This window comes from Lampetra fluviatilis, chromosome 24 (assembly GCF_964198595.1).
Source record: "Lampetra fluviatilis chromosome 24, kcLamFluv1.1, whole genome shotgun sequence".
Classification (NCBI taxonomy): domain Eukaryota; kingdom Metazoa; phylum Chordata; class Hyperoartia; order Petromyzontiformes; family Petromyzontidae; genus Lampetra; species Lampetra fluviatilis.
The window spans coordinates 3,448,689-3,476,386 of record NC_136298.1 but is presented as its reverse complement, the minus strand read 5'-3'; the positions used below and the strand labels follow the sequence as shown (position 1 = coordinate 3,476,386).

General features: G+C 46.5%; 2 protein-coding genes across 9 annotated transcripts in view; one reads left to right on the top strand and one right to left on the bottom strand.

The window, feature by feature from the left end:
- AGBL4 (AGBL carboxypeptidase 4) overlaps nucleotides 1-10,449 on the bottom strand; it is a 423,930-nt gene extending 413,481 nt beyond the window's left edge. For 2 of the 4 annotated variants that reach the window (XM_078867531.1, XM_078867530.1), the window contains exons 1-3: nucleotides 10,387-10,435; nucleotides 7,755-7,871; nucleotides 2,190-2,324 (exon numbers count right to left, since the gene is read on the bottom strand). In XM_078867531.1, the coding sequence (XP_078723657.1) occupies nucleotides 2,190-2,324; nucleotides 7,755-7,871; nucleotides 10,387-10,411 (277 nt within the window). In that variant the 5' untranslated portion in view covers nucleotides 10,412-10,435. Of the gene's footprint in view, nucleotides 1-2,189; nucleotides 2,325-7,754; nucleotides 7,872-10,363 lie in introns of all 4 variants that reach the window. The other 2 variants (XM_078867532.1, XM_078867534.1) reach the window with 2 other exon arrangements.
- Nucleotides 10,450-16,539: 6,090 nt separating this feature from the next.
- The window catches only part of LOC144941080 (ELAV-like protein 2), a 192,961-nt gene continuing 181,802 nt past the window's right edge, over nucleotides 16,540-27,698 (top strand). For all 5 annotated transcript variants that reach the window (XM_078867526.1, XM_078867525.1, XM_078867524.1 and 2 more), the window contains exon 1: nucleotides 16,540-16,723. In XM_078867526.1, the coding sequence (XP_078723652.1) occupies nucleotides 16,706-16,723 (18 nt within the window). In that variant the 5' untranslated portion in view covers nucleotides 16,540-16,705. The remainder of the gene's footprint in view (nucleotides 16,724-27,698) is intronic.

Below are 27,698 nucleotides of genomic sequence, written 5' to 3'. Positions count from 1 at the left end.
GAGAGAAAAAAAAAAAACTTAAAACTTCCCCGTAGAAGTGGTTCAAACTTAATTTGGAGCTTTCGTGACTGCAGGAATTATTATTTGGTTCTTTCGGTAAAGTCACGTATAAAGATAAAATAATAAATTAAATCTGTCTGCTTATATGTCTGTCTATATGTTTCTGGTTCTGTGTTTTATCTCTCTCTCAAATGTAGCATTCTCAGGAAGAACGTAATCAACCAGATAGGGTGTTGACTGTTATGTTATCCGACTCTCTGTTGTATTACATTACATTTCTAAGTATACTAGATTTGTGTTTCTATGTAATTTATACCTGATGATGATTGCTTGTGTTGCAATCGAAACGTCGTATGCTAGTATTTAATTTAATTTATTATTTTATCTTTATACGTGACTTTACCGAAAGAACCAAAGAATAATTCCTGCAGTCACAAAAGCTCCTAATTAAGTGACAAACCTTACTAATGGGCTGTGTTGGGTGGTGATGGGTTTAAGGACTCATATTTACGAGATCTCACCCAAAAAAAACTCTATTATGGACAATATTTGTCGCCAAAGCCAACTACGTGTTAAACGTGCAGATGTATGTTGAACTTCTTTCGCACCGTTACGTCGCCAACCGCGCTCATCGTATGTGCAGTTGGGGGGGGGGGGAAGGACAACCAACTAAACACGAAAAGGGGTTCTAATAAAGAAGTCACTCTTCAATCTCGATGTAAAGAGCAACCCGCTTGCTGCCACAGCCCGCGTGAGGATCGACGGCTCGTGAAGGCTGCTGCTGCAGTGGTGCGGTACGTGAGGCTGGAACGCACGATTTTGTGTTTGTTATTCGCATCACTGCAGCGGGGAGTGGTCGAGTGAGTCCAAGCATTTCCCGCGTGCACCTGCTCCCAACGAGCGTTGGGTGGTGCGCGAATTGTAATAGGGCAGCGACAAGGCAATTCCATGGTAGCATGGTGGGGTCCAGTGTTTCCACACCAGCACTGATGTTGACTTCCCAACATATTAATAAAAAGTGTGCCGTACTTGGCCCTTCCCCTCTCCAACCATTATATATACGGAGTGGTAGCTCTTGTAATCTCTCATTTACTTGATACAGCTGTCGTGGCTGTGACGGTTCCACCTGAAGACGGAAGCTAGTGTTGCCTCCGAAACGTCGTGATTTTTATTTTATTTTACTTTTATTAATTTTAATGTTTTACCTACGTGACTTTACCGAAAAAACCTAATAATATGAATCCTTGCAGTCACGAAAGCTTAAAATCTAGAATTAAAGCCGTTATGTGTCTCATCGTGATCTTAAGCCATGTTGGCGTGGGTTAACCCCTGACGAGCGTTTGAACTTGTAACCTTCCAATAGTTGAGCGCTTTAACCGCAGGAATAGCATGCATGTTGTATGTGTCCGTGTGCATTAACACGTGTGTGCGTGTCTTTGTTTTTGCATGAGCGATTATGTACGTGTGTGCATGTGGACGGTGTCTGTGTATGTGTGCGATGTGTAAACATCACCACTGGGGAGACAAAGGCGGACGGGCGTGGTGCTGGCCACCCACCCCCTCCTGCGCCATGTCGTTCTTCATAGGTGCTCGCTAACAGCACTTGCCCCAACAGTATGTTAAGGCTGTGTGGGGGATCTGTATCTTTGTCTGTGTGTGTGTCTGTGAGTGGTGGCGCAGCGGTTAGCTTGCTGTGCTACAAACCCAGCGGACGACCCAAGTTTGATTTCCGCCCATGGCTAACACCAGTGACGACTATCTGAACCGGTCCTGGGCCTCCTCTAGGTTGACTCAGCCTCAAATGAGTCCCTCGAGTGATGTGTAAACATTACGACGAGGGAGACAGGTGTGTTGGACAGCAAACCCACATTTTCAATACGAGTAGGACGTTTCGCTGGTGATTACAACCAGCTTCATCAGGCGATAGCCAGAATTATGGTTTGCCGCACATACATAAATGTGGAGCAACACACCGGCGTGCTGAACTAGAACTAAATTGGCATGTTTTTTTTACGTGACAAACCTTACCAATGGGCTGTGTTGGGTGGTGATGGCTTTAAGGACTCATTTATATTTATGCGATCTAACCCACAAAACCTTCATTATGGATAATATTGGTCGTAAAATCCCTACAACGTGTTGAACTACTGTCGGCTAGCGTCGTTGCTGCCGTTGTGTGCTCGACTAACCGCTTTCGAAGGCCGCGTTGAAGACGAGGTGTCCCCTCTTGGCGGGGCCGACGTGATCTGAAGGATTGACCTGCAGCCTGCTCACGTTGCCCACCGATCCGACACCAATTCCTCTCCACTCGCCGCTGGGAAAACCTGAAAGCAGAAGGGTTGTTTGAAGCTCTCTAACGTGTTAACTATGATGTAAAACTAAACTATTTTTTATTTTTTTACCCGGTAAGGCCCACTGAGCTGTAGTATTTAGCTCTCTTTCAGAAGCGACCTGGCCGCAAATGATAGCTTAACGAAGTGTCTCATCATCATTGCGTGGATATTTATAGCAGCCAAATACTCTAAACGAATGTCGATTTTAAATGTGGAGGGAAAACCCAGAGGACCGGGAGAAAAATGCATGCGACCATGGGGAGAGATACATGCAAACTCCAATTATATAGGTGTCAGGTCGGGATTGAACCCACGACTTCCTGCACACCAGGCGATGTAGTTAATATCTCACCACCGTGGCGCCCCTTACGACCACCATAGGATTACTAACCATTGGCTAAGGACTAGCAAGCGAGACGACCGGAGCTGGGATGATGAATCGATGAAGTCCATCAAGTCGACCAAATCAAACTAGGAGTTGCAATCGGCTGCTTTTCCCGCAATTGTGTTTCTGGGGCCCCTTTAAAAACAAAAGGTGGATGCCCCGACATCCCGGTCTTCCTAACAGCGGGGAGAATCCACGCGCAGCGAACTCACAACATCACCAAGCCTCGTCCATCACCTCCCTTCCAACGGCACACACGATACCGTCTTTACCCCCCCCCCCCCGTTTCCAACTGTCTTTGTGTCATCCAATTAGTCGAGTAATCAAACCGATAATGGGTAGTGATCGATTACTGACATGATTGGATAGCCCTGGCTTTGGGGATGAGCACTGCTCAATCAGGGGCTCGCCTCTGCACGTGATAATATCATAGGATTGCCTTCACGTATGTCCACCTTTAGCAAACAAAAGAATGCATTTATGAGCAAAATAATGATTTAGAATTGTACATACACTGTATATAAATCATCGGCACCGCGCATCAGGGAAACTTGCTTCGGGATGTGCACGCAGCCGGCGTGTTCCCAAATGTTCTGGGGCAAGACGATTGAGGGGGGGGGGGGGGGTTGGGGGATTTAATTAGGACAGTCGGGGCAGGGAGCACAGTCGTGGCTGGGGGAGCGAGAGGGCAGGCAGGGTGCAATTGGCAGGGCTGAAGGAAGGAAAGAGGTCTGATGCAAACATGTCAAGGGGGATAGGAAAAGCTTAGCAGGACAGCAACGCTGACCTGCTAAGCAACGCTGACCTGCGAAAATGAGGAAATTCGTAAATAGGCTCAAAGCGTTCCGTACGGGGGGGGGGGAGTGCACTAATTGTTTATATTTAAAAATAAAAAATCCCGCACATTTCACTGCAATTAAATAAGTAAGTAGATAAATAAGACATTTTAAAACACTCCCGTTTATTACCAAATATTTATGTTATTTATTTAAACGAGGTGTTGTCGTTCCTCTCGTTGAGGTGCCATTGCACGGCCTGCTGTGCGGATTGCCATACGTCACTCCGCGGAGCCTGTGCCAGGCTAGGTGGACTTGAAGGTTTCGTGGATTTACAAAAGTGCATCGGCATGCGGTCATGGGACAGGCCGAGGCATTCTTGTGTAGGTGAACAAACGCAATTACTGGATACCGTAATGTGTAAAAAATACACACACACGGTACTTTCAGCAAGCTCCAACACAACCATTCACATACATCAGCCTGTTAACCCCGTCATACATAGGACTCTCCTGAGACCTGGCAGTGACCCTTCTCCACTCTACATGGTCTCAAAAGTGGACGTAGCCTGGCACAAGTGCTGCGACTTCGTAGCATTTGGCTACTCTTACCGCTTATGTGTACTGTGTGTGTGTGTAAACCTGTACATGCGCGCGTGCACACACCTGTGCAGTAGTGTAGCGGTTCGTGCGCTGCGCTACGAAACCAGCGTCCCGAGTTCGATTTCCATTCACAGCCACCAAAACCGGTGGTGATTATCTGAACCGGTCCTGGGCTGACTCAGCCTCAATTGAGGACTTGGTGCGGTGTATAAACATCGCCAATCGGGAGACAAAGGCGGCCGGGCGTGGTGTTGGCCACCCACCTCCTCGTGTGTCGCGCAGACCTTCATAGCCGCTCACTAACAGCACTTGCCCCATCAGTCTATTGAGGCTATGCGGGGGATCGTTTGTGTGTGTTGTGGAGAGGCAGTGGTTAGCGCATTCCGCTACAAACACGGCGACCCGACTTCGATTCCCGTTCACGACCAATGACAGTGGCAAAGTATTTGAACTGGTCCTGGACCTCCCTTGGGTCGACTCAGCCTTAAATGAGTTACCTGATGCGGCGTGTAACCATCAGCACTGGGGGAGACGCCGGTTGGCGGCTGGATGTGGTGGTCCCAGGCCACTCCACCCCAATGCGTGGTGTGCCGGCCTTAACGTTCAGCGCGTAATAATCCACCCTGCCCCCACTGCTTGGTGATCCCAATAATTACGACGACGACTCGGATTGCAACTTTCATTCAGCGATCAATTTTAGATTTTGTCGCGTACGCACCGTTTCAGCCTTCGCCCCATTGGAACGGTCCCACTCGCTCCGCCGGTGGAAAAGTAGCTACGTTGAGCATAGCGTTTGCGTGTTTCGTTGACATAACGTGAGCGCAATGGACTCGCATGGAACACACGTCGCGTCATTGGACGCAACGTCGTATCGCGAGCCGTTAGAAATCACCTCGACCGGCGGAGGTGACGCGTCGTCGTTTTGCGGGGCCTCCTTCTCAACAGGTGCTCGCAAAACAGCGCCGGGCCCCTTGCAGTCCCCCAACGATGGCGACGACGACAACGGTGACCACGATGAAAACAGAGACGATGACGATGGCGGTGACGATGACGGCGGCGGTGGCGACAATGACTACGACAGCGGTGACGATGATGGTGACGGTGACCACGATGAAGACAGAGACGACGACGATGGCGGTGATGATGGAGGCGGCGACAATGACTACGACAGCGGCGATGACGACGATGACGATGGCGACGATGACGATGGCGACGACGATGACGGCGGCCATCATGACGACGGCGGCGGCTATGACGACAACGACGACGGCGGTGGCCGCATGGAACTTTTGAAAGCAACACGCCGAGCCATTAACCCCCCTGAAGCCCATCATCATCCACCTTGGAGTTTTTTTTTTTTGCTAAAGCGATTTATATAACAGAATTGAGAAGGTCACTACTGATTTAAAAAACAAACAACAACAACAAACGGCCAGCGCTGTCACATTAGGCTAGGGCTCAATATTGAAAGGTGAAAGTCGAGAATAGGAAGGGCAAATTTGGCAGGGTTACGGGTGGGGTCAAACAATTTGATATAATGCTGCTTTTTTGACCGGGGCCCCCTCATATTGCACAAATAGTAATAAAATAATCATTGCTTTGTTCACCCGTGACGTCTCACTTTTATTCTCCAGCCGCGTTCTGCAGAAGGGTTCTTCACTCGGTGGCGGAGGGGGGGGGGTCGCTCGTTCTGCTGGAACTCTCTACCACCCCACCAGCCATCCGGGCTCTCGACTCCCAGCCTCTGTGCAAATCCGTGTTCTTGACATGACCAGTTTTCCAATTTGCCTTTGACTGCCTTGCATCTCTCGAAGAAGTCGTTATGACCGCTGTTTCTGTACATCGTCTTGAGATTGCGTTCGCATTTGGATGCCATTCGGAGCAAAAGAGTACCGCATATTTGGCCAACATTTTTTCCCCGGAATATATTTGCCCGTCAAAATGTGCTGCGGTGCCCGCGAGAAAAGCCAACCAGATAACACTTCAACTCTGATATGCACAGATAGTCAACAGTAAATGTATCTCCCTGCTAGAATAAGCAATGAGGGTTTTGGCATCAACTGGACACCCTAATCTGGGTACCTTAATATTTAACACCGAAACTGGAGGATTTCCCCACAACTCTGAATGTCCGCCTGATGATGCTGGTTTTAATTACTGGCAAAACGTCGTACTCGAATTGTAAATATCGTGGGTTTTACTCTCCAACACACCGGTGTGCTGGACTAGTAACGAATTTGCATGTTTTATTTACGTGACAAACCTTAATAATTGGCTGTGTTGGGTGGTGGTGGGTTAAACGACACATTTGTATTTACGCGATCTAACCCAAAAACCTCTATTATGGACCCTAATCTGCTACTTCTTCTCGCCCTTTTGGGCCCATTGGGGCGTGATCGTTTCCTCCGTAGGCGTCGCCTTGCCACGTCTCTCCGTCCGCCGCCGTGTCTCTCAGCCGAGACGCCTTCCATCCAATCCAGCGGTTGATGCTTGGTACCCGGTCCATTTGTTGGTCTTCCTCTTCCCCCTCGAACCTTCCAGCATTACCCTTCATCGCTGTCGCCTACAGCTGCCCCTAAATATCACGCAGCTTCCTACACTTGACCTGATTTGGTATAATAAACCTCGAGTCTCCGTCTGTGTCGTGTTCTCTGCAAGACTTTCTTGTTCGCTGCACGCTGGCCCGAATCGGTTTCTGAAAATTCCAAATTCCAATGATGGAAACCGATATTTTCTTAGAATGCCCACTCTTCATTTCCCCCAAAGTGGTACATCATGCTCAACAACAAAGCAGTGCAATCCCAAACACTCATCAGAGAAGCGATACGTATTGACTCGTCAACCTCCAAGCAGTGAGTCCACAGAATTTCTCTGGCTAGTCTAGCACTCTTAACTGCACGACCATCTAGCTGGACAGCTAATTAAAACAAAAATACCCACTTGCTGTACTGCCTCCGAGAGGAATGACCCCACCGATGAGTTTCTCACACAGGCCCCCATTTCCATCACCATCCCCACCTCCAAGGGCTTCATTTGCAGGTACGCGTCGAGGCCTCAAGCGGCAAATTACTGCCGGGGTCACGGGCAGCGGAGACATTGATGTAACGTCGCAAGAAGTGAACAGCTAAACAATTAGGGTAGAATTGAGGTCGCTTTCCTAACCCTCGTGCGAGTAATTATCACTTTTGCATGAAAACGTCACGTCCATTACTCTCAAACCGCAACGCTATCAATCCTGCCCAGTGGCTGTGCTCAGGGCGCCTTGAATCACAACGAGACAGTCTTGATTTGGCTTTTCACTAAATGTACGCGTATCCTGATTGAGGCTCTCAGCATCGTGTTCTGACACTGACAGCGGTGGATTGACCCGTGGTGTCAGTGGATTGACCATGATGGCTGATGATGATGATCATCTCCTCCTGCAATTCACTTTCTCACCAGCCGCATTTCTAAAGGCAATGAGTGACAAAGGACTGTACCTGTACAGTCTGGACCTAGCACACAGATATGAGTTAGTAGCCGAGGATAGATACATGGAAGGTTGCCTCTATTCTAGAGCTGGGTTATCAGATTACTTCAAGTAATTGATCGATCTTCCGATCATTGAGTTCGATTACAAAATCGAGCAGCAACAAAATAGTTGCGAAAAAGGTCTCACCTGTGTTGCCACGTGTGTCGCTGGACGGGAGGTGATGGGCGGGGCTTGGGGATGTCATCGGCATTATCGGCCGCGTCACGCCGGGCGTGGCTTGTAGTGGGGTGGGGGGTTTCCCGCCTTCGGGAGGCGGGATGTGGGGGGGAGTAAAAGCGATCGCAAACAAATGTTAGGCGATCGCAAATTTCAGCCGATTAATCAAGCGAACCGACGAAGTCACTTGCAATGTTCGGTGAAGCAGACAAGAGGACACGGGGACGGAGAGACTCAGGTCTCATAGAGGGGTGGTTTGGAGTTTGATGGAGTAGAGCTGGGAGAGATAAAAAAACAGGGGTGGGGGGGGCGCTACAGAGAGATGAGATCAAGGGGCCAAGATAAGAAGGATATCTAAGACGGTCACAGCAATTTTGCTGTTGATGTGCGAGTGGATTGGCAGGCGGTAGACGGACCTTATAAGCGAAATGGACGTGCCCAATCGAGTGGAGAAGAGACAGGAGTAGGGAGGGCGACTTAAGAAATTGTATTCATCTCAGATTACCGATTACTTACGTTTTTTTTCTAGAAGTTATGGAAATGTAATCTTTTCAATGTCATTCCAATGCAATTCAACGTGTAATGTCTATTTATTTCATTTACCAGATCGCACTGAATGCACCCAATCTTTGTTAGATCTCGAAAGCTAAGCGGGTTCGGGCCTGGATAGTGTTCGAATTGGCGACCGTGAAGGACAAGCAGGTTCATACTCTTAGTTCTTTCGGTAAAGTCACGTAGGTAAAAAATGAAATAAAAATTAATAAAAATAAAACAATAAAATCACGACGTTTCGGAGGCACCACAAGTCTCCGTCATCAGGTGGGACCGTCACAGCCAGATTAGCTGCATCAAGTGAGCAAGCAGGTTGCCACAGGTGGCCAGGGCCCTACGTGATAGGCAGCAGTGGGCAGTGCCGCAACATCCATGGTTGTACTGTTTGTATATGTCCCTATGCTACACGGTCTGTATGCACAAACCCATACTAACCGCACCGCCATGGTGAAGTCGGACCATATAAGCTCCCCGTCACCCACATGGCGTGGTGATACGCTCATCCAGCAGTGGTTTCAGAAGGGCTGCACATGTATCGTATGCGCACTTAACAATTGTATGCACGTGTTGGACATCAGAAATAACAGCACCATGATCAGAGTAACTGTATAATTTGTATGGATTGGCTGCTGCTGCCGCTGTGTTGTACTGTACCTGCATTAACCCAAGCTACTGACCCCATCAATCCACTCTTTAAAAAAAAATATTAATTTAGTTTGTAAAAAAAAATAATTTTCGATATCCTGACCGTGGTGGTGCACGCCTGCAATCCGGCAATGTGGGGGCAGCAGCGAGGGTTGCTGGATCACACGCAGAAGCTGTGAGATGCCATACACCCCTGGCGTGCCACGAGAAGGCAGTACAGCAAGTTGGCCTGATCGCCATCTGTTTCCATCTGCACGGGGATAGAGCGCCGTGGTACTCTAGCGCACGTGGGGATTTCTCCAGGCGCTCTGGTTTTCTCCCACACGTATAAACAACTTTTTTTAAAAAATGTTTACATATACTAACACAAAGCAAGACCCTCCTGAAAAAATTCCTACGAAACGCAGCGTGGCTCTTCTGGATAAATAGAAATGATAATTTAATTACAAACAATAAACTGATAAGTATGTTGAACTTAATTCGCCCTGCACGTAGCCAACCGTGCTAATCGGAGGTGCGGGGGGAAGGACAAAAATATTGGTCATTTAAATCCAAGTGGGCGGTGGAGGAGCGCCCGTGTTGAGTGCAACCGGTGGGTGACCTGAGTTTAATCCCAGTCCCACGGCAAAAACGTCAGCGGTTGAGTCATGAACTGGCTCATGGGAGAGCCCTCTTCAAGAACAACAACAACAAACACCTACACTGACCAGCATGGTGAAGTATGGTCAAACTGTCCCGCCGTGGCCGTCACGGCATTGGGAGTGCCTTCGATTTAAAATGGTCAAAGCTCACTAAACACGGCCGCATATACATGATGGCGAAAGAAAAACAACAATCGCACAAGTGAATGAGTGAATAGGTCGGCAGAACATGTTTACGCTTAGTAGATACAGTATAGACATAACCCCATATCGGTACTTAGCTTATTACAGACCAACTCAGACCGCATTGGTCACCCCGTGCCCTTATAAATCTCAACGTTCATCCTACAAAGTCCCATCACAAGGAAAAAACACAAACAAATAAGACAACAAACATGTTTTGCCCCTATTGAAACGGCTGTAACGCCGTATGGACCTCAAAACTCAATCTCCCTGTACAAGAATGCGGGCTAAGCCGTATGGGTTGACAGCTATGCATAAAGTACAGTAGTGTATCGTCTGTCCCAACAGCATCACATCCACCCGTTTGGGGTGATAGTTATTCAACTGGCTTCACAGCACTGTACTGCACAACATGAAAGAATGGCTCACAGTTCATCATCGCAGGGGCACACACACATACACACGGGCACACGCTACAACTATGCGCAAAACGTTACCCCTTTAAACGTGCGTCAAGTAACGAAATGTTTTGTTTGTTTCTTGAAAAAGCTCACGCACTAACTCGTGGCGCGCACACGAACCGGGGCGAGCAGTCGTTTCCGCCATCGTCCCATGCACCCCCCTTCTCTCTTCTTCCTCTTCTCGTCGACGCCGTATCATAGCAACAGAGTTGGGATTCCTTTTTTTCTCATCTCGTAATTTCCACTGCGGATACGCGGCCCCAGCCACTGTGTCGCTAGGCGTCGTGGTTGGGGGGTGGTGCCAGTGGCACGAGGTCAAACGTAGCCGCGGATGCCGATGTAGTGGAGGGAAATTCAGAACACCCCAACGGGGAGCCAGATGTTGACTACCTCGCCTGGTATACAGGAGGTCGTGGGTTAGATCCCGACCCTGACGCCTGCTGTTTATTTGGAGTTTGCGTGTCTCTCTCTCTCATCATCACGGTGGCTAGGAGATGTTAACTATCTCGCCTGGTATACAGGAGGTCGTGGGTTCGATCCCGACCCTGTCGCCTCCTGTATATTGGGATTGTGCGTGTCTCTCTCTCTTCGTGATCGTGTGGATATTTTCTTCGGCTCCGGTTTTCCCCTCCACATTTAGAATAAAAACATTGGGCGTTTATAGTATTTGGCTGTACATTTGCACGTGACAAGCCACTTCGTTGATGTTTCATTTGTGGCCAGGTCGCTTCTGAAAAGAGCAACGTAGCTCAGTGGGCCATACCTGGTAAAATAAAACATATATTGTTTATAGTTTCAAGATACTGCACCGGACTACGAGCCTGCTGGTCACCTGAGTTATGTTACCGGCCGCAGCTAACATCAGCAGAGAAGTGATATCTGAACCGGTCCTGAGTCTTCACTCCTCCACGTTCACCAACACCCAATGAGCAATGTAGTGATGTGCAATAAAAATAATATCCAGCATCAGAATATGTATTTATCCTGGAGAAATCCGATGAGCTATGAAGCTCGTTTGCACTGATGTCCAGCAGTACCCAAAACGGACCAGGAAGGCTTTGATCCGGCATTGGATTGACAACGGGTTAATAATTAGCGGGTTTTTTCATTATTAACATGGAAACATGCCAAACATCTCAACGCACTGCCTTCTGAATAAAAAAAAACATGGCTTGAGACTCAACGATGCTGATGTCGTGACTGTGAATGTCATTGTGTGGTGCCGGCCTTGCGAGGCCATGGCGGATAATGTGCTGACATTATGTGCAGCCTGCTTGCGGGGCGTAGTACCAGCCCTAGCGGGGCTTGGGTGAGCGCTGGTTAGCGCAGAAGCACCACGTACGGTGTGCGGTGCGGGCTCCCGGTGAGGGAGCGAGAGAGAGTGTCAGCCAGCCAGGGTTGCATTGGGGCATGATACGCTGGTTGACCTGCCGACACGTGACCGGATGATATTGGAGGGGGGGCACAGGTGGACGGGGGCCGCTGGGCGGTCACGTGGTATAGAGGAGCTCTCGGGAGCCTTCTGGAAAGGGCTCGAGAGATCTAGAAGGTGGGCGGGGCAAGAGGCGGAGCCAGCCCCAGCCCGTGCCGATATAACGGGACGGCCCCGTGTGGGGCTCGGGGTTCTTGACTGTTGGTGAGTGTAGATCCACGTCGGGTTGAAGAAGCCTGTAGCCACGTGGTCCGGGATCCAGCTCGTGGTCCGGACCGGGATAGCGAACCGTGTCTAGTTCTGCGGTAGCGTGGTTAGATGGCCGTTCAACACCCGAGTGTCGGTTACGTGATGTTGTGTTGAGTTGATGTAATAAAAAGTGTTTCTCCCAAGACAACGTCTGTGACTCGGTTGGACTCACTACACTTTCATGAAGTCAAGTAAAGGCAATGTCCCCTTGCCCAAAGTGGCAATGGTGAGTGGCACAAAACTCTGTAGGTCCAGGGCCAGTTAAAGAAATTCCACATTCCCACAGTAGAAGAGATTTTCTCAACAGGACGACCATCTGAAGTAACGTGGTTTTACGCCTCATCGACTTACTCAGTACAGTATAACTATTTTCTTAACAAAGCCCCGTTATTTCCATGAAGGCCACATTTGATATAATTTACAAACTATCGAAATATCCAGCAATGTAGTCGCGAATTTCGATACAATTCATGTTACATTGTATGTTGCAATATTATATTGACAAAATCAATGCATGGTAAATGAACACCACTGAAAATGCCAAGCGCACAAACCAATTCTATAGTAGTGACTGCATAGTACAGTGGAAAATAGGGCCGTCTGGAGAGTGGAGTTCCGTTTAACAAGTCGGACAATGCTTGTTCATGTTTTCGAGCTTTTAAGTGCGGATTTAATTTTCTTGTTTAGATGTTTTCTCTCCCCTTTTTTTGCGACAAGGCATATCTGCCCATCTTGCTTTTTGTTTAGAACACATCGATAGATTTTTTTAACCGTGAGTATTGTGAATAGTGCCTTTGGGCAGAATGTGTTCACGAAGGCATGATGACGGATAGCCGAGATTAACGATGGAGTGACAGCCAAATGAGGAAAAACAGGTCTGAGAGGTTACCCACCATGGAGATGGAGCGATGGAATTAGCTGCGTGCAGCCCGATGGATTGTTGTATCGAGAGTGGGGTTACTACCTTTTATAACACACCAAACCTAGACGTATTTCTCAGCCGGCACGAGGTCTATCCGAGCTGTGCGGTACACCGTAATACAATTCAACACAGCAAACACTGGCACTAGATCTCTGGTTAGAATCAATTCCTGCCACTCGACACACAGACGACAATTTCTTGACTGTCTGTGTCAAACCCGTGTCAAACCCAGACAGGTGGCAAATCTAATTGAGAGACTGTGAGAAATGGCGACGGCTTAGGAGGCCCTCATCCAGCAGTGGATAGATCATGGCTGATGATACTAATATTAATTCAAGTGTGCATTCATTGGCCTGGCTGCTTCTTGGTTATAATCCTGCGTCAGCAGTTCTCCTGCTGTGTTTGTCTCACCTGATGACGGTTGCTTGTGTTGCGATCGAAACGTCGTGATCTATGATTTTTCTACCTACGTGACTTTAGCGAAAGAACCAAAGAGTATGGATTCCTGCAGTCACGAAAACTTCAAATCAAGATTGCAATTACATTTTCAAAGAGCCAATTTTTTCAATTAGCCACACGGAGTGTGGTTGCATAACAAAGCAATGCGTAACAGACCTTTATCGTAAACATTATTACAAATGGTTTACTGCTTAAAGCATACCTTAAAGCATAATGACATTATAGAAATTACTGAACAATGTAGTTCTCTGTTGTCGAGGGTTATTTTCTGGCACGCGGTTGTGCACTGCTTGCTGTGAGAATTCCCAGTGGATGTTCTTTGTCGAAGTGGCACCTCCCACTGCTTGCAATAGAATTGGGACGTAAATAAAAACATTCATATTGACGTGGAAAATACAGGCGCTGTTTGGGTAATGTTGCTTCATACTGCTCTGTGATCTGAAATGTTGTTCATTGCTCTTTCAAGCCAAAAGACGAAGACACCCCTTATAGTGTATTAGCGAGCACCTATTAAGGCCTGCACGGCATATGAGTGGTGTGGTATGGCTAGCACCGTTTACCTGGTTTTGCTCCCCAATGTTGATGTTTATACACTGCCAGGTATTAATACAAAAAAATCGGAATCTTTATTTCGACTGGAGAAATCTGATGAGCTATGAAGCTCTTTTGCACAGATGTCCAGTAGGTTTCACAGATGTCCTACTTGACATCTGTGAATCCTTCAGGAGGACATCTGTGAATTTAAGGCTATGTCGACCTAGTGGAGGCCCACGGATAGTTCAGATAAAGTGTGGGCAATGCCTGTGCACTCGCCATTGATGTCAGCCATGGCAGGAAATCAAACTCAGGTCACAGGGCTCGTAGCTCAGTGCACTAACAACTTTGTCACCAATTCCCCACACACACCCTCATCATGCACACGTCACACTCACCTCACACATCATGCAGGCACCATCATCACCTCAGCCTTCACCACAACCCTTCATCACCATCTTCACCTTCACTGTAATTTTTAAAATCATTACCACCTTCAACACGCACTAATCAGGCGGTCCGCCCATGGTAATTTGGAGCCAAAGGGATCTCACTTGATGGGTACAGTGGCAACTATCCAGCGCGTTCACACCTGAAGGAACAGACAGCAATTTCGAGAAATGCAGGCAGATTGCCAAATCCAATTATGAAACTGACCTTTCATGATGACAACAATGCCTCGTGCATCAACATCTTTTTGCCCAATTGTGGTGTGAAGAATCGATCATGTTCTGCTGGCAGTCTCGAGCCAATATCATGCATTCCACCTTGCCATGACAGGGCCTGGGTGTTTTTTGGCCGTTGAACCACCCCCTGTTGATTTCTATTAAGAAAGGTACTTATTCCGTCTACCCGAGAATAAGTCATGATATTTGTAGATATATATATACATATATGAAACCATTTTCTAATCCACTGTTAGACGAGTGGCTTCGCACACCGCCGTGGGGGATATTTGACCATACTTCACCACACGGATCAGTGCGGATTGGTGGCAGCATCAACATGGGAGCACGGCAGTACAGGGCAGTACTTTAAAATGGATTGTGCTGCACGACCAGCCCTTCGCACAACGTGGCTCCCGCAGCCTGCAACACCTGTTATGCATAGTGGTCACCCAGATTATAGAACTACTAAGCATCTGCAAGAGAAAAAATCTGATTGCTAATATACACATGGATATACATTACATGTACAGCACAACTCCAATAATCCAATAATCCGCGGTGATATGGGGTGGGGGGGAGGTGAAGGGGGGCTAGGGTATTGGCATATCGCGGGTCCCGTAATCCGAGGTGCACCTCAGAGGGTAGTCCCCTAATTCGCGGGGAAATTTTTGCTTCGACGCGGTGTGCCGCGTTTTTTTTTTCAGGAGCTGCGAACCCGCGGGCAATCCACGATTTTGCAAAATTTCGCGGATTATTGGAGCGCGGGTTTAATTTTCTTGTATATTGGAGTCCTCCTTTAGCTCTACATTCTAATGCTGTGTAGATATCATACCTGAATAATATTCGGATTTTACTATTTCATACGTTACTGATATAGATGCAGTGTGTGTATTAATTTTATTAATATTGCTGTTTATAAATTGTGCCAATGGTCCCACACCTTGTTATGAAGTTAATGCTTTGCAATAATACAGTGATACTAATAACGTACAGCTCTTTGTCAAATCCCTCATGGATTAAGCCCTCCCACCCACCAACTCCGTGTCTGTCAGGGGGATTATTTTACCATACTTCACCACGATTTTAATTAGGGCTTGGACGTGAATATGGGTGCCCAAGACCAGCTTAATTCGATGTCGCTTGTCACTGATGTTAGACCAGGGCTGGGAATCAAACTCGGACAACCGGGGTGGGGGGGGGGGGGGTCACAACGCTACCGTTTCCCGCAAATATAGACAAGTTATAGATCCACGTGTACAACGTTGTACTTTAACATACTATACTTTAGTATAGTATGTTATTATTGATGTCAATATCGTATTGTATTCAATTACATGAATACGTATTCGCACATGCACGTGCCTTTGCAGTGCTGTATTAGCAAACACAAAGACCCCCTCCGCTACAGCATTCATACAACATATTGGGAAATTGCAGCTGTAAGCACCCATGGAGACAGGCATGATTCACGACATGGTGGTGCGGGCAGAAGCACGCGCAGCCCGCCTTTGTCTCCTCAGCGTTGATGGTTTTCTTTTTTTTACACACACGGCACCAGGTACTCGTTTAAGGCCGAGTCCACCTAGGGTGAGGGGCCCAGGACCGGTTCAGATATCACTCGGCGGATGTCATCCGTGGCGGGGAATCGAACTCGGATCGCCGGGGGTTTGTAGAGCACAGCGCGCTAACCACTGCGCCACCGCTCCCCCCTCCCTCATAAGAGTACAGTCAGTGTACACACACACGCAACACACGTGCAATTCGGGCACATGAATGTATTCATGACGCGCATTCACGGCCATGCATTGTTATACTGCGCATTGTTATACTGCGCACGCTCTTTGAGCGTTGCTTCCTCCTCCTCCTCCATCCTCCTCGCGACCGCTGTGGGCTCGCAACTCCCACCCACCAACCAAGCCCTAGCCCATCCCCTACCCCTCCTCCTCCTCCTACCCTCACCCTACCCTACCCCTTACCCTACCCACCCCCATCACGGCATCTCCCTGGGTTCTGCCGTTGTCAGGACGTAGCCTGGATATTGTCTGGGTTGCTCGACGAGGCAAGCCACACTTGTAGTGTGCATTTACGAAGGCGAAACACAGTAACAGTCTTAAAAAAAAAACAGCTAAAGAATAAATAAAATTACAATAGCCACCTGCCGAGACATTTGCTGAGATGCCTCATATGCTTGGGGTATGTGTCTCTCGCTCTCAGTGTCTCTCCCATCTCATTGTCTGCGCGTGTGGTGGTGGTGTCGTGTCTAATCCACGCTATTCAATCGCTCTGATCACCTCCGTGACTACACCGTACCGGGATTCGGAATCGCTTTTGAGAAGAGACTTAGATGCTAAATATACACATTAATGGAAATCGATTTTTTTTTATCCATGGCACATTTTCTGTTCGCTATCTCATCAATTAAATATGCATCGAGTACAGTGGTAGTGTAGTTGTAACGTATGGGGGATACTGAAGAAGCGTTATGCATGTTGCCGTGTTGTGTAACCCGCTGCTGTGCATTAATACTCGGGCGTCTGCTATTAAAGCGGGGATAATTCATGGGATCCGTTCTAGAAATCCCATTCAAAGGGACAGGGGGATCATAATAGTAACAATGAAAGCTGCTTTCTGCTTGCTCTGTATTTTCATCACGGCATTGCAATTCAATTCACTGAAAGCTAAAGCTATCGTATTTGAGATCGGTTTAGTAAAATAGTCTATAGAGAGACTCATATTCACGGTATATATGATGCAGTTTAATGTGCATACATAAGAGTTTTTATATCTAAGATGGGCCTGCATGTATACTGTGTAATATTAGTGTACACGTATGCATATGTAGTATACATAGACAGTATCGGTAGCATATATGTAATATAAACATACACTCGGCGTACATGAAGCACCGTGTTTATGTAATGCTGTACACTTAGTTGTTAGTGTTTAGTGATTGCTACGTGCAGTCCACATGTGAAGTATAATTGATACTTGGAGCAAATAGGCAAAAAGCAAACGGGTACTTGACCTACAGTTTACAAATAGTTTACAAATAATATGTGTATGGGTTAAAATATGCAGTGTGGATATGAAGCGCTGTATATAATCACAGACACGTTAAACAATATAACCGCACAATTCACACAGTTGGTAACACATTAGGATATATACATTTATTATAACGCCATTTTGGGCCGTACAGTCAATACGGCATCCCTTTATGACAACGGATAACAGGAACAGTGATCGAAATTGATCACACTTAAACGCACCGTTGAGGTGCAATAAATGACAATAAAATCCGTCACGTGCAAATTAGAAGCGGGTATTTCGTATGGTGTTCATTTCAAGAGTTATTGTACGTTGAAAATGGGAATAGAATGGCAGACGCTTTGTTTTAAGGTTTCAGAACCATGGACAGCGCTTCGGTGCTGAACGGGCGAGGCCTAGTGCAACTCCTGCATTGCGGCTACTGCCACCGGTCTCGGCTAGTTCTCTCTGCCGGAGAAAGTGGTTCTGAGCCGGCGGGCATAGCCAACAAAACACCCCCTCCCTCCTCTCGCTAAACTTCAACCATTTCATCCCTTTAACGTGAATTGTTCCGTCTCTCGGTCTCCTATTTCGCAATTCATCAAATTCACCGCAAAACGTAGCTAACAATGTATACATACACAATACGCGGGGGTTAATATGTTCAATACAATATGTTTTTCGTGGTTTTAAAAGCATGCAACGTTGTGACTTGTGATCATCGGATATTTCACACCAATTTGTTACGTTCCGTATTGTTTTTAAAAAAATGTAACATCGCATTACTTTGATAATTTGCCAAAAAGCAATGCATGACACATTGCATTTATACATTTTTGCGTGTAATATATAGCTTATCAATATGCCCAGCATTGTATTTTTTTTAAAATGGTATGATTAATCCAATTGCCCTTGTGCTACAAGACTCTAGAGTCATATTTTCAGGGCTGAATCAGTAAACTATAAGGAAATGTTTTCGTATCCATCAAAGCAAACGAATGTTTAAACATGACTTCCATTTGCTTTCAAGTCAAAGTGTAGTGGCGGTGCGTTGTCCTAATCCACCCTCTTCAATCGCTACGTCTCACCTAAGCGACACCTTACGTGAGATGCGGTGACGCTTAAAGAGGCTTAAATTAGCGTTGAGGCGCGTCTCGCTCATCTCCCTGAGCCAGTTGTGGAAATTCCACATTCTTATAGCGGAAGGGAGGGGTCCTGCCCATAGGACGGTTACTTATTTTATCGGCCCCCAGAGGGACAGACGATAGGCTGAGTCAACCCCTCGGCACTCTACGACAGAGCCACTCGTCCGAATCTGAGAAAACGTGAACTGATTTGCTCTGCGTACATTATTACACGTTACTATGCTGCAAACGTGAAGACAATGTAATGTAAATAAATAACCAAATGCTTTGTGCCGAATGTTAGTATTATTGTTTATAATGTGGATATACATACACACTAGAACGTACGTATATGCCTCTCTATATTATAATACACAATGTACCCCCCCTGTATTTTAAAGCCAATGTGTATGGATCCGTCTTTTGATCCAGTAGGTGTGTGTACTTGACCAGATTTGTTTAGATCTATTGACACCAGGCACAAGTTGCAAGTGTGTCTTACTTTCTGAAGCGTCTTATAATCTGCATAAGACGGTATTTGCCTATGCTACAACGTTTAATACTCATATGCATACCAATTATATGCATACTGATGCGGTAACAAAATAGTTACACTTATTTAGTACCGTACTGTATTGTGTTTAAGTAGGTACTCTCATTTGCACTGCGGCCCTTGCCAATGTTGTCCAGATATGATGATGATTCTTAATCGTAGAATTGGCTATGGCATGCTGAAGATTGCCAAGAGAAACAAACCCCCTCCAATGCTCTTCTCGCTGAGCCACTATCTAAATAAGCAAAGCATTGGCTCTGAAGACAAAGATGGGGTTGATGGACCACACAAAGATGGGACCATTTTGTGCATGATATCTCCACCTACGAAACAACGGAAATGTGCGTGCCAAGGCAGTAACAACAGCAAGCAGAGTTTCTGAGCAAATCGGTGCGGATATTGTGCTTTGCATGCGCTTTCTGTTGGAAAAATATTACGCCCCGGAATGGTCCAAAATATCACATTGCCGGACCCTGCCGATAAAGGATCTGTGAAAGTAAGGTTTTCAGGGTGAAGGAAAACAATACAATCGAATATTTATTTAAATTACGACGAAAACATTCGTTTAGTTTTTTTTAAATATACCGGTTATGTGAAGTGTATAAAATCAATGTGTATGTCCTACTCACATGAAATACGTGATAACAATGTATGTAGGAGCATGCCAGGGATACAGACATAGTTATTACAGCAGTTTTTGACGACGCCTGGATTTAATAATTGTGACTCAACCCAGCAATTGTGTTTATATTGTACAATGTAGAATTTATGTTGCAACAAAAAAAAAAATCTCCCATCAATAATCGCATAACCACATTGTCAATATCATCGCTATTTGAATGCGAAGTGAATTGTGCATTCGTAGCACCCGGGTGGCGGGTACGTTTCCTTTCATTTAGCAACGGTTAGTCCGTCGTGGGTTTCAATCAGTACATTGGGATACCAATGCCTTTCATCAATACTTTGATTCAGGCTCCATACATTTCATTTCGCGAGGTTAACACGTATGAAAGTAATCCTACAAGCTGGGAGCGCACTGGCCTTATGAATATATATACAAGCGTGCTGAAGTACAATCCAATAACACATTTGACTGACACGCCTTCATCTATCGGTGGATTGAAAGATGACGAAATTGTTGTTTACGGTATTTTTACGATTAAAGCAAAAAACGTATAAAGGGAACACACTGTTGAATACAAGACGTGCAAATAATGAATTAAACACACCCATTACTCCGATTTATCTTCGTTCATATCAATATTTAGTTCTCACCCATTGCATTATTGTATTAACACGATCAGATCAAATTAGGCTATAGAACTGTTGATTGCATAATATGATTTAAAAAAAAGTATTTTAGTGTATCTTAGAGGAGAGATCAATCGACCTTTCGGATGACTGGCGTTTTTATTTTCCAGCTCTCAAACCATTTAAATCCCACACGTGTTTGAATGTACGTGCACGCATGTGTGTGTATGCATGTCGTTAGCACGCTGTGCTACGAACCTGGCCACTGAGGTTCGATTCCCTCTCACGGCCAATACCAGTGACGATAATCTGAACCGGTCATGGGTCTCCCCTATGTCGACTCAGCATGAAATGAGTACCTGTTGAGGTGTGTAAACATCGCCACTGGGGATACAAAGGCGGTCGGACGTGGTGTGGGCCACCCCCCCCCCTCCGCTTGTGTGTCATGCCGGCCTTGATAGGTGCTCGCTAACAGCATTTGTATATATATGTATGTATGGGCAGTAGTAGTGTAGCGGTTAGTGCGCTGTGCTACGAACCTGGCCTCCCGAGTTCGATTCCCACTCACGGCCAACACCAATGACGATTATCTGAACCGTTCCTGGGCCTACTCTAGGGTCGACTCAGCCTTAAATGAGTACCTGGTGCGGTATGTAACAGTATCGCCACTAGGGAGACAAAGGCGGCCGGGCGTGGTGCTGGCCACCCACCCCCTCGTGTGCCGTTCTGGCCTTCTTAGGTGCTCTCTAACAGCACTTACTCCAACAGTCTGCTAAGATTATACGGGGGATCTTTGTCTTTGTCTTGTATGCTTATATATGGCTCTGGAATAGCTTAATCAGTAAAGCCGCTATGTTTTTAAATTAAAATATTTCACCTGGATAAATCCCTTGAGATGGAACATCTCGTTCGCAATGGTGTCAAGTGACGCATACCGAGTCAACACGTAATCACACATACACAGCATCTTTACAATCTAGAACGTACACAGCATACATTGCACAGCAGACAAACACATACATACATAAATACATAAATTACACAACTGTCGACACCACCGGTTCAAATAGAATGTCCTTTACCTGTCGTGATTGCTGGTGTTGTGCGAGTGAGTTTTAATTAAGGACTTGAATAAGAGACCGGCGGCAGATGTGAGTGTGTGTCTGGGAGAACGTTGCATGCCGAAGCGGCGATGTGACTGGGCAAGATTTTCACTGTTTAGGGTTTTTATTCTTCGGGGCACTTAAAAGTGTTCTGGTTTTAGGACTGAAGAGAACAGTTGATGAAATCACGATGGCAAAGGTCATCTTCATTACCGCCACCATCATCACCTATCCAGGGTTGGTAATATGACAACTATCTTGTGAATCTCTACCATTTGATTGCAACATAACGGTCGTTATGCTATAGAGACAACACGGACTGACGTGGGCATGTGGAATTCCAATCATAGGCTCAGAACCCTCAATTGGTATGACCTCCAATCCTATTTTTGTGAGGGCATTATTATTAAGTCCTGTATATGGCAAACACATTAATATTGGTATTACAATGACAAAATCAATTCCCCTTAAGCCAGATGAGATAACAGGCAATTACAATGCAATTTGCATTACGTTATATGGCATTTGAATATAGGCTGCGCCTCACGACACTGCATAGAAACATTGGGACATTTTCCATGGAGAACAAGCAGTGCTAGATTTATACTACGTGTACTTGCATGTACACTGCGAATACAGTGTGCTTCAAAACAATGTTAACACTTCTGAGAATTTGCAACAACACCACGAGAAATTTGCTGCCTCCTCCGGGCTCTGGTGACCACCTGGAGAAGATTCCAGGCAACGTGTTGACAACGATGGCGAACAAGTGGAGACTCTTTGACTTTGTGAACCTATTAACATTACATTTGTTGTCACGTTACAGGGTATTATCCGTTCTTCTTCCATTAAAACCGATAGTCCCATGTAAGTGTTAACATGTATTTGGATCACCCTGCATATACACAGTGTACATATACACACGGAGTATATACACAGACTGTGTATAGACACATTTTAAATGATGGGACAGTAAGTAGAAGAGTGGAAGGGAAAGGTCTTAAGCCTAGACATCAACTGAGAGTCAAGAGCGCAGATGGCCGGAGGGAGAGTCTTTCAAACTACGGAGGGAACCGAGAAGGAATGACCTCCCACTGAGCAAAGGTTGACCCCGGGGTGCGGGGGGTGGGAGTTCGACAGAGATCCTTGGATGCTGTAGTGGAGAAAAGACGAGGGCGAGTAGTGTTATACTCGCGGGGGGAGGTAGACAGAGGCGAGTCACGGTTGCGAGATGTTAACTACCTCGCCTGGTATACACGAGGTCGTGGGTTCGATCCCGACCCGGACGATGCCTGTACATTTGGAGTCTGCGTGTTCTTCCCGTGGTCGCGTGGATTCTTCGCCGGGTCCTCAGGTTTTACCCTCCACATTTAGAAGCGTGCGTTGCCTGCTATACATTCCCACACTATGAGCCATTTCGTTGAGCTATTATTTTTGGGCAGGTCGCTTCTGAAAAAAAATAGTCATATAGCTCAATGGTCTTTACCTGGAAAAAAGAAATATATATTTTAGTTTTAGTTTAGATTCCACGGAGCATCCTTCGGACAGGAATTGCGATCTCGAAATGGATCCAGGACTGGGCCGGGAGATCCAGTGGAGCGTGGCGAGTGTCGGGGTGGGGCGGGCACGCCGACGACTGTCGGTGATGAGTTTGGCCGGCGGGGCATTCTTCGGACGATCTGGAGATTGGAGAGGAGAGCTGCGTGAATGGCGCAGAGCGTCGCGGTTAGTCAAGTCAGGTCGAGACGTAGACGAGCAGCTGGAGCGAGAAAGCGGTCGATGTGGGAGATGTTGCGGAGGATGTAGGAGGCCCCGCCGCCCCTGTGTGATATCAGTCTTTATATCTACATCAGCTCAAGCCTTCGGTGAATCACGTGACTCCCATGTGGCCACCCACCCACCCTCCTCCCCACGATGAATCCCTCCGTTCTGCCTGTCCCTCTGTGAACACAGACTCAGCTCTGGGCAGCGCCGGTGTTATTGTGTAGTCGAACTCTCGTCTTTCCTCACCCCTTTGGTCACGGTTTTTCTTTCCACTCCTTTATCTCTTATTTCCCTTTCATTTCACACTCTTTCTTCCCTTTCAAATTCCTTTTTCATTTTCCATCCATTAAATTCTTGACTCTCCTCCCCTTCCCTTCATGTGCCACAGATACAGAGTTACCAGTACATATGCTCCGATCTCGAGTATATATGATCCTATTTCTCGTGTATATATATACCTACAATATCTTGTGAATATGATGCTATCTCTAGTGTATATGTTACCATCTCTTGTGTATATAGTACAACTTAATTCTAGATTTGAAGCTTTCGTGACTGCAATGATTCATCCTCTTATGTTTTTTCGGTAAAGTTACGTAGGTAAAAAATAATAAAAAATAAAATAATAATTAATGAACATATTATTATTTTTTGAAATATTTTTTTGCCTACGTGACTTCACCGAAAAAAAACCTAACAGCATATATAGTACAACCTCATGTGAGTGAAGGGGACCTGAGAGTGCAAGGTTTATGGAACCACACGTCAAATAATATGATTGTTAATGTCGTAGACGTGACGCGCTGTACAGCAAAGTGACATTTTAACGTAAATAACAATTTAAATATGTGCATACAAACACACTATATTGCCTATATGATTACATTCATGAGTTGAATAATGTCAGCTGCCTTGCTATTTTTTTAAGTATACAAATAGACATCAGATGTCGAGTCGTTAATAAATACATCTAAGTATAGACGTGTTTTGTGAAAACGCAGCAATCTAAATAAATAATATAAATATGCATTTAATATGGCGACGGACTCAGAACCAATGATACCTCTTTCTGCATTCTCAAATAATCCGGTACGTATCGATTGCACTGCTTTTGACACGTGTTAAGTATTGACAGACTGGACAACTGTGGATCATAAAACCTTTTACCCATGGCACACCCCATGGGAGGGGGAGAAGATTCACGGGTATAATGGATGGAAATGGAACGGGATAGGGGAGGGATGAAGTCTGCAAGACGGACAGAGAGGAGGCCACGGCAAGCAGAAGAGCGGTGGGAAGGGAGAAGGAACGCCGGAGCAGGAAGGAGGAGAAGGTCCAAGACGTTGGAGATGAGAGGGCGATGATGAGAGGCGAGGCGAGAGAGGTGGAAGAGGGAAGGAAGGGGGCGATCAGGAGCTGCTCTAAGCAGCGTCTGATTTTGCAGGGGCGCGGGGAGAGGGAAGGATTCAGAGTGGGGGTGGCCGCACATAGACGTCACGTGGTTTACAGGAGGCTTGAGTTGATTTAGATAAAGAGATAGTTCACTTCCTATAGCTCTGCTGGCACACGAGGCTTCTGCTTCCTCCCCCCCCCCAAGTTTGTCTTCCCTCCCTACTCAATTTAATAAAACCACAATGCGTCCCACCACTACGAATCACCCCCACTTCGTAAGCTGCACTCTGCGATGCAAATCACCTTCCCATTTCCTGCGCGCGGCGTGTTCTCGCCTGCCAAACAAACACAATGTCACGCAGATGATAACAGACGTCTGCGGCGCAGGCACTACATCTCTGTTGCATCGCAGTGCACAGAGGCAGCCCAAGAGAGACCTCGTAAAGTCCTAACGGCCACGGGACATAATTGTCCTTGGGGCTCCGCCGCCACTGCTGCTGCTGCTGCTGCCGTGTTTTATTGCACGAGGGACGTTTGGCTGTGTTGGCAGTTTTCGAAAGTGGCTGATGGGCCTGGCTTCGGGCTAAAACATGAGTGACAACGCATTAATAACGGCCGATATGTGCTCATAGCTCCACCGGTTGCAGCTATAAATTACTCCATAAATTACATTTTTAGAACGCACATTAAAATATGGGACAGCGGATCGGCGGGTTATTTATTTATTTGTGTCGGTTTAATGTTTTCGAGTGCAATTATTGGGTGTCTCGCCAAAAGGCAACGGCTGGATTAATAAGAAGAACCGGTGAATAAAATAAAGTATTTATTGAAGGCACTGCGCTGTGTATGTCCCAATAAAATTTAAGTGAAAGGTTTGGCGCAGAGCTGCGACGATTTGTTGATTACTCGCATGCAGGTGATTTTTAATCAAGAGATTGAGCTACGGGTGTCAACGATGTTCGGGGCGGACGAAGAAAATGCCCTCCGATTTTTTGTTCGGCTGCAACGAAAAAAATTGGGGGGGGGGGGGGGGGGGCTGGTCGAGTCTCATTCCGAATCGTCGTCTCATTCGATATAGAAGTCTCACGTCTCATAACAAACTGAAATCCTCATCTTCGTCAACACAGAAAGGCTTGTACCATTCAATAAACAAACACCCCCCCCCCCCCTCGCACCTCCCCGACTCGACCTACACCGAATCCCCGTCTCATTCAATACGGAAATCAAGTGTCTGACATAGAACTCATTTCAACCGATACGGATCCTTTGACCCTCACCCAACATGCAGAAGCCTCGTCTCGTCGTAACGTACACGAACGTTTTTGCTTTGTCTGGTATAATAATAATAATAATACAAAATAACGCCTCGTCCAAATACAGAAACTCTATCTCATCCAATCCAGAACCCTTGTCCAATACGGAACATTCAACTCTTACCATACAGAAACTCAGTCTCATCGAACAGAGAAGGCCATTTTGTTAGGGTGCTTTATTTTTGGTTTAAAAATAATTGTCCAAATTTTACTAACCACATGCATAAAACACGACAACAAAAGGCACGCATTTGTTATTGTCTCATCAATTGTCATCATGCTTAAACTTCATCGCCATCAGCGATGTTCAATCCACTGCTGGATGAAAGCCCCCCTAAGTCTTCGCCGTCTCGCCGCCGTCGCTTCCTGTCGATGTACGCACACAAGTTGAACTTCTCTTCCACCGTACGTAGCCCGATCGAAGGTGCGCGTATGATCCACATGGCCCCCGCACACAAGCTAATTCCATTGCTCCATCTCCTCTGCGGTCGTGCTCTCTCCAACTTGGCTTTTGTAAAAACGTGCCCAATTAAAACTAAAATGCGTACATCTACTTGCTGATAATGATGATGATGATTGGCTAATCAGCTCGTGATTTGCGGCCAAGAATATTTACGGCTCTCGTGTCGTACACAAGGGACCCGCCGCGTCTTCCGTTGAAGCCCGGCGGAAGACGCCAGGGAAGACAAGAGCCCCCCCCTACCCTCTCCTCCCCCCATGAATCAAGCTGAAACCCGCGAGAGCGAAACTCAAGGGGATGTCGCTCAATCCTTCGTCGGTTTGGCAACGGTGACGTTAGCCCACGTGACAACCAACAACGTTCTAGCAACAAATCGAGATACGACGCAATGTTGCATGACAACAAAGGGGACATGTCTGACTAATAAACAAACACAATGAGTCCTCGGATATATATTTATATATTGTTACTATAAATATTAAGACGCCTTTTTTAAGCAGGTTACTGCTTGGGATGTTTGGGTAATTCCATAAATTTGAGTTCTAAAAAACGTATTTGGTGGTGGTGACGCTGCTGCTGCTGCTGCTACACTGGCAGCGATGCACAATCACAGTCAACACGCGTACGTCGACGATGCTGTGCGGCCTTAAATGGGAAATTTTTTGCGTGTAATAGGCAACGTTTCAGGCAATGGCCCTTCTTTACAACACATTAAATGAAATCATATGAATAAGCCCCAAAACGCCATCGATCATGTTTATTTCCACCCCCCATCCCTTTGAATGCAACAATATTACTGACGAATTTGTTGAGTTGTTAAGACTGAGAACTAAACTTCTGTAGTCTTGTTGGACGGATTAAAGCAAATCGTACGTTTGCAGCCAATTCACAATTGGTTGAAAGGTTCAAAAAGCAAACCCGGTGAACCCGGAAAAATAAAACCTAAACAACGCTCAAAATGTACCCGGATAAAGGAACCTACTTGTTGTACTGCCTCCTAAAGGCCCTCCTCGTGAGGCCCATGGGCCTGGCCACTCTGTGGCACCACACCGAGAGCCTGCGATGGCTCACCAGCCACACGAAGACAAAGATTCACCCCGCGTAGCCGTAGCTGACTTCTTCGGGGCAAAAGCCGCTAGCGAGCACCTCTGAAGTCCGTCACGGCGCGTGAAGGGGTGGGT